The sequence below is a fragment of the Zeus faber genome (assembly GCF_960531495.2).
Source record: "Zeus faber genome assembly, chromosome: 22".
NCBI lineage: Eukaryota > Metazoa > Chordata > Actinopteri > Zeiformes > Zeidae > Zeus > Zeus faber.
Genome location: NC_137209.1, coordinates 17448873 through 17456345, shown reverse-complemented (window position 1 = coordinate 17456345; position 7473 = coordinate 17448873). Strand labels below are relative to the sequence as shown.

Sequence of the window (7473 nt, the reverse complement as noted above, 5' to 3'; positions counted from 1 at the left end):
CCTGGAGCGCAGCCACGCGTGCTAGCCAAAAACGGCTAATCTCTCTTTCTTCCCCGTTGAAGTTACGCGTTTGGGTGGGGCGCGGTGCATTAAAATAAACAACAACAACAACAACAACAACAAAAAAAACAACAACGAATGTTCTTGAATGTGTTCAAATTTCGAACCGGCCCCGTTTAGTGAGTTTGGTGCGTTGAGGTTAGCGGCGCCTCGTCACGTGTCTGCGGAGTTTACAAACAGCACTTCAGAAAGTGAAAAGGTCTGGATGTAGCATGCGGGTCCGCAGAATGTCTTACACTCGACTTAAATTAATCCCAAATGGTATCAGCCATGCAGAGTAATTGAATAATCCATATATGTATTCAACTGTAAAAGTTGTTCTGCATCATAGTCGACATTTCGGGTGTTCCAAAAACCCTGAACCTGATCCATAACCCTTATTTACCTGCTACACTCAACCTGTTTTGGATAAAAAAAAAACGAATAACACGCACCCATTTAAATCATTTTGACCTATAAATAGAGATTATTTGAACATCCGCCCCCACACCCCCCCCCCCACACACACACACACACACACACAACAGTGTTTTGGGTCCACGTACCTAAGTACTAGGGATGCACCGATGCAGATATCCACGTGTTCTGATATTGCGCTCACGGTGCTCCAGTACTCAAACCTGGGAGTAGATGCATTGAGTTAATTTTTTTTAAAGCTGTTTTGTGTTTTATCAGATTTTGTATTTCCAAAACAGTGAGTAGATTGATTTGCTGAGGCGCAGCCATCATCATCATCGAGTTTTGTTGATCGTCATGTGTAGACATGGCAACCCCAGTGCCGTGCAGGTGAGGCCACGCGGGTCTGACCCTTCGGTTCTCTTGTCCAGGTGAAGGAGTTGGTTCTGGACAACTGCCGGTGCACCGAAGGGAAGATAGATGGGATCACAGAAGAGTTTGTCAACCTGGAGCTCCTCAGCCTCATCAACGTCCTCCTGTGTAGCGTGTCAGACATACCCAAACTGGATAAACTCAAAAAGGTATGCAAATCAAATGCACCCATAGCAAACTACCCGCCCCTCATTATTAAGAGATTAAGGCATGTACATTACATACTGTTCTACGTGTTTATGTTGCACATGGCATGTTTTTCTTCAGCTGCATTTGAAATCATAATAATACAGATTTGGCCGTCTGATGTAAGATATCAAATCGTAACAGGACACATTAATTTAGTGATTAAGTTAGTCTTTGTGATATACAATTTTGTTTTGAACAAAGACTGTTACATTTAAACTTGCATAGAATGAAATAAAGACATAAGGAACGGTTCATCTTTTAACCTTCTGTAATGTTGTGCTCTGTGTTGGTGTCAAAGTATCAAGCTTAAACAAATTTTCCTCTTCATCTCTTCCTTTCATTTTACCTCCATTGCAGTTGGAGTTGAGTGACAACAGGATATCGGGCGGCCTGGAGGTCCTGGCAGAGAGATTAGTAAATCTAACGCACCTCAACCTCAGTGGGAACAAGTTCAAAGACATCAGCACTCTGGAGCCTCTGGTAGGTGGAGCTAACAGCACGGTAGCTGGTCTCTCGGTAGTCAATCGTCAAAAATAGATGTCGCTGTGATTTTCTCTGAAGGCAAAGTTGAATTCATATTTCTAGTTTCAAACAAATTCTGAGAATGTGGTTGTCCCCCACATTGTGCTGTACTTAACGGAATGAAACCTTACTGGTTTGATCTGGCTCGGGTTGATAGTGCAACTTGTTTCAAGGTGTGCAGCTCTACACACTGGCATGTTCTAACCACACAATATGTGTAGAGATGAGAGCTGCATTACGGGTGTTTTCCCTAAACTGTTTCAGAAACGTCCCCAAAGGATGATCATTTTGAATTTTTCTTTCTGATCGATAGTGAACCCTGGTTAACAGACAGCTAACCATTATCAGACAAGATTAAAATGTACTATTCAGAATGTATGCATGTTGTGATATTGGCAATATTCCGACTCGTTTCCAATGTTAGGGGTGGGCATGAATGCTCGATTTGGACGTCAGTATTCATTCTATGTTTAGAGTAATCACATTTTTACTCAAGGGTGCACACAATTATGCTGGGGGAAAGGATCGAGTTGCTTAAAAAATACATAAATGGTATATAATCCAGTCGCATGCTGTTAATTAATTTGAACAGTTTATTATAATTAACGGCGCTCACCGGCCGGGGGCTGGGCAAGCTGCCCTCTTACGTGCCTGAAATAAAAGGTTTGTGGTAATTTCACAATTTGAAACTTAGTGGGGGGTTTCTCGCTGCTGAATATATGGCGCATCTTTTTTTTCGGCAGTCCTGATAATGAAATGTCACTTGGACACTTGTGTTTATTTGTTGTATACGTTATTAGTTATCGGCAAAGTGTGATTAAAATGATGAATAAAATCCCCTCCCCGCATATTAATCCATGTTTGAATGATTCTGTCACTAATGCGAGACTGAGGCCATTACTATATTTTAAAATAATGACCTCCAGCAATAAATTCATGAGCATTTTCCTCTTTTTCTCCCAATTAAATCTCTCCTTTGAAAGCTTTTGGGGAATATTCCTTGGCGGAATGGACACGTTTTAAGTTGAAGGTGCTTGAATACGTTTAAAAAGCAGGGCCAAGTTGTGAGAAACGTGACGGTTTGGTTCTAAATGTGATGCACATTGGAAGTCCTGGGAAAGGGTGCTTGATTTTCACCTCAGTTGAGCATCCATTATGGGGAAGGTGTGTGTGGGTTCCTAAATGCTCACCCCCCCACCCCCGCGCAGAAAAAGCTCCCCCAGCTGAAGAGCCTGGACCTGTTCAACTGCGAGGTGACCAACCTGGCCGACTACAGGGACTCCATCTTCAAGCTCCTCCCGCAGCTCACCTACCTGGACGGCTACGACATCGACGACTGCGAGGCGTCGGACTCTGACGGAGAAGTCGACGGGGTGGAGGACGACGATGACGATGACGAGGAAGGTTAGGAGGCCGCGCCCGGCTCGGAGCACACCTTTTTTTTTTTTGGGCTGTTTGTTTTTTTTGTTAGTTTTTTTTGTAAGGTGCAAATTTAAAGGAGCATTATACAAATGAAAGAAATGTATGTATTAATACTAAGCTGTTGCAAATTAACGTCTACATCGCAAGTACATCATCCTCTTAAAGTAACAATATGGTAAAAGAAACAAACGTACCGCTTCTTCTCCTGGGGGTCCTGTCAACTGCAAATTCTGACAGAAGAGACCGTAAACTCCGAAAAATAGATGTGTACGAGCTGTGGGGTGTGTTTTGGGGCGTGTGTGTGTGTGTGCTCCCCCTGTCGGGCTTTGCACTGATCCGTGTTCCCGCTCCGCAGAGGGCGAGTCTGAGGACTTTGAGGAAGAGGAGGACGAGGACGACGAAGGGGTGGCGAACACCGGCGCTGACTTGGACAGCACGGACGACGAGGTGGGCCCCGCACTCCGCCCCTCCCCCTGCACGCGCAGGGCGCTCCGCCTGCCGTGCCACGGCTTTGACTAGGAGATGAAAAACACGTTGTCGGTAGAATTAGTCGTTAAGTCTTAAAGCGTTCAGGTGTCCGGCGGCGGCGTGTTTGGTTCGTGCCGCTCCGTTGCTTTTATCCCCCGGTTGCTGCGAAGAAGCCTGTTTGACCCGCCGTGTTGTCCCCGCAGGAAGGAGAGGTGAACGGCGACGTGGACAGCGAGGAAGACGAGGAGGATGACGACGAGGACGACGACGATGAAGGTGGGCGGCCCCTGCGCGACGCCGTCGCCGTCTGTTTCGGTGCGCGGCGGCGTCTCTGTGGTGAAAGCGTGCGTGCCGTGTGCGTGGGGTTGGGCCCACGTCCTTCCTTCCGTCCGGCGGCAGCTGCTCCGGATCGCGGGGATGCCGGCACGGACGGTTTAGTCGCGCGGTCAAAGAGGACGAGACGCCTCCGTGCGTACGGGGACACGGACCGTTGAGTTGTTCGGGATTTAAAATCCCCCCGTGGTGATTAGTGGCGCTCTGCAGGGCCGACCTGCCGGTTCACCGGGGACGTCTCCCAATGCGCAAAGGCTGCAGAGCCTAGAGGTGATCTTCATAACGTCTTAGTTGCGACGGTGTTTTCGGTAAAGGGGCCTCTGTATCGGCGTGGGGGGGGGGGAAAACAACCGTCGGGTATGTATCCGGTCGGCACCGGCCTACGGCTGTAAATCTGGTTTGAGTATCGCGAGCGCTTCCACCGGTGTGAATATTGACGGGTACTTTTTATGTATTTATTTTTTGCCAGTATGACTCTCAAACAATAGTATTTTTTTACCATTCAGAAATATTGGAAGTATTTTTTTTTTACCAGATTACTGGTGTCGGTTGTACTTGAGTCTTGAATATTAAATTCCACCGTGTTCCTGCAGACGAAGACTCGTCTCCCGCCAAGGGAGAGAAGAGGAAGAGGGAAGACGAGGAAGATGAAGATTGATCCTCGCCCTGTGACCTCTGACCTCTGTCCCCGTGACCTCGTTCTTTTTCTGCTCTCTCCATTTTAAGCCCTTGTTTCCTTTCAGAGGGGAATTTTTTTAATTTTTTTTCCTCCCTCCTGCCAGATGCAGGATTTGTAGTATATTGGTACTTGATTTCCACTCGTGGATCCAAACTAGTGCTGATGCTGTTTCCAGGCAACACACTCTTCCATCGGGGGAAGTAAATTCACTGAATTCACAAAATTTAAATATGGAATTCAGTTTGAACTTTTTTTTTTTTTAACTCCCCATTTTCAGTTTATGGAAAGGAAGCAAGGGCTCGTGGAAGCAGACCCCCCCCCCCCCCCTCTCTCTCTCGCTCTCTCTCATGTGACATCATCACCTGGGGGGTTGTGATGTCATAACACTGGCTGGGAGGAGGATTTGTGATCTCGCCACCGATCGCCTAGCAACGATGCACCCTCTCCTTTCTGCCAACAGAGCTTTTTAAAAGAATTATTTTTTCAGGGTATTTTTTTTTTCCTTTCTTTTTTTTTGGTGATTCTGTGTGAATTTTGTTTTTTTTGTTGTTTTTTTTAGGGGGCAGTCTCTCACTCACCTTTTGTCTTTCTCTCTCCACATCGTCTGCTCTGTAGAGAACAGTTGTTCCCTCACAATGACTACTTGTGTTTTTGTTTTTTTTACTTTCTGTAAGTTAAGGGGAAAAAAAAAAACAAACAAAAAATGCAAACAAAAACGACTTTGTAAATAAAATCTTAACATTTTGCTCCTGGCTTCTCCTCCTTGTCTTTTGTTTTCCGACACGGCTTAAAAAAAAAAAAAAAAAACCCCAGGGGGATTATTCCCCGAAACCTCCCTAGGATTAACCGGCGATAACCCACGAGAGCGTCTGTTGCGTCCGTGGAAACTGCCGGTCGGAGCTCAGCGGAGTGCACTGTGTGAAGCGATAGGAGTCCTACACCGGCTTCCAGTTTCAAACTCACCAATGTAGCTACAGAAATGAAATTGCAACCTCTTGTGTAAAATTAAAAAAGAAAAATGTATTCCCTTAAATTAAAGACACAAAACTGTCCTCGGTGGCAACACTCTACCCGGTTCCAAACGGCGTCAGGCAGCAACGCTAGCACAAGGACTGTTCGTCGCAAGCTTCATGGGCACGTCGCCGAGCGGCCGCACACCAGCCTGATATCACAGCTTGCAACACTGAGTGGTGTGAAGATGATGGTGGCTCCAAACTTCTGCTTATGAATGATGGAGGCCACTGTGTTGTTGGGGACCTTCGATGCTGCAGAAATGTCATACCCTACCCCCGGGTCTTTGCCTCGACGCGATCCTGTCCCGTGGGTCTACAGGCGCTGTCCTCAATGGTGTCCAATCGATTGAACGACCACTAGAGTCATGTTTCGGAAACATCTCACGGATGCTCCTGAGCTCAACTGTGAGCGTTATTGCAAAGGCCCTGAATACTTAGGTAAAGGTCATATTTCTGTATTTTTTTGTTAATAGATTACACAAACAGTATAAACCTGTTTTTGTAGGATATTGTGTGTATATTGCTGAGGAAAAAATGAATTCAATCCCTTTTGTTGTCTGAGGATGAAACAAAATTTGCAGCGCGTGAAGGGGTCAGAACTTTCCAAATGCACTGTATATTGTCCTTCTGGTGTAGGAGTGTTTAACTTTCCTTTAAGAGCCTGTTTTTAATTGCATTTTTAACCTGTTATCGCTGAGATGTAAGTATTTTGCTCTGATTTTAGCTTTCTTATAGCCATGTTTTTTTTTTATTATTCTTTGCTTTTATATCGTGTGTTGTGCCTTACGCAAAGAATGGTGAATTGACCTTTTCTATGAGCTGTGCTATATAATGAGCTGTAGAATCAGAACCGGAATCAGATCGTAGCGCAAAGGACTTTTTCACACACAAGGAATGTCGTGTCGTGCAGTTGCAACTCTCAGCCACTCTGGGTGGCAGGCAATGACCGCAAATTGGCCTGAATTATGGCAGTGTTTGGACATGTTTATAATACACCTTAATGATATTATGGGATATATTTTATCAAATCAAGCTACGTATCGTTCATTTGTAAATAGAGTATGGAAAGAAGAATTAATAACACCTGTCTGTGACAAAACTGCAGTTGAGGGAATAATATAATATATAATAACCTAAAATATGTTAAAAAATAATTGCGCTGTGTTTCTTGTGATGTTTTCGAGGCCTTCTCCCCCACTGACCTCCCGTTTAAATAGTTTCCGTAAATCCCCCGTATTTTTAACCTTGATAAAAAAATAAGGTTTTGCGGTATTGTTGACGGTAGGCTGTATGTAGGCGGTATCCGCTGCGCGTTTCTCCAAATAGTTTAATTGTAGACGTACTTATTTCCCCTCCGTTTCCTAATGCAAAAAAGAAGCCCCGTGCGGAAGCCACAGTTCCGGAGCGGTGGGCGGGGAGCGGCAGCTCACTCGCATTTACAGCGACAGACACTTGAAACAGGCCGTGGAGGTCAGGAGGGGTTAAGAGGCATGTTGGAATGGTTAGAATGCGTCATCTGGGTGGTGTTCTCGGCAAAGACAACTTCAGAGACCGTATGCCAACTGGTTGAAAAAAGGAGCGTTATACGGGACCTTTAATATCTTCAGGAAATAATACTGATTGTAACAATTGATGAGTCATGATCCCAATTTAATTCATCATTAATGAAGGGGTCTGGGACAAGGTTAATGGGGTGCATTCACAAATCACAAATTAATGATCGATATAAATTTAACCTGGATAAACTATTGAACTTGAACTAGATCCAATCTAAAAAAAAAAGGACTTAGTAAAAAATAAATAGTAAAAGCAGCACAACAGTGGCACCGTCAGGTTATAAACGGTATTGCAACAACAACCTGCGTGATGAAATACGACAGTATCTATGTGTATACTACGATATTACACTATGATAAGTCTAACATCACAGTATTTGAAAGATGGACACTTACATGTACT

At 44.8% G+C, this 7473-nt stretch overlaps 1 protein-coding gene across 1 annotated transcript in view; it reads left to right on the top strand.

Annotated features, from left to right (window-relative positions):
• Positions 1–5241, top strand: part of LOC307247163 (acidic leucine-rich nuclear phosphoprotein 32 family member D-like) — a 6058-nt gene extending 817 nt beyond the window's left edge. Inside the window, exons 2-7 of the mRNA XM_080023243.1 lie at positions 888–1037; positions 1435–1557; positions 2808–3003; positions 3377–3468; positions 3693–3765; positions 4416–5241. Of these exons, the coding sequence (XP_079879369.1) occupies positions 888–1037; positions 1435–1557; positions 2808–3003; positions 3377–3468; positions 3693–3765; positions 4416–4480 (699 nt within the window). The 3' untranslated portion in view covers positions 4481–5241. The remainder of the gene's footprint in view (positions 1–887; positions 1038–1434; positions 1558–2807; positions 3004–3376; positions 3469–3692; positions 3766–4415) is intronic.
• The last annotated feature ends 2232 nt before the right edge of the window (positions 5242–7473 follow it).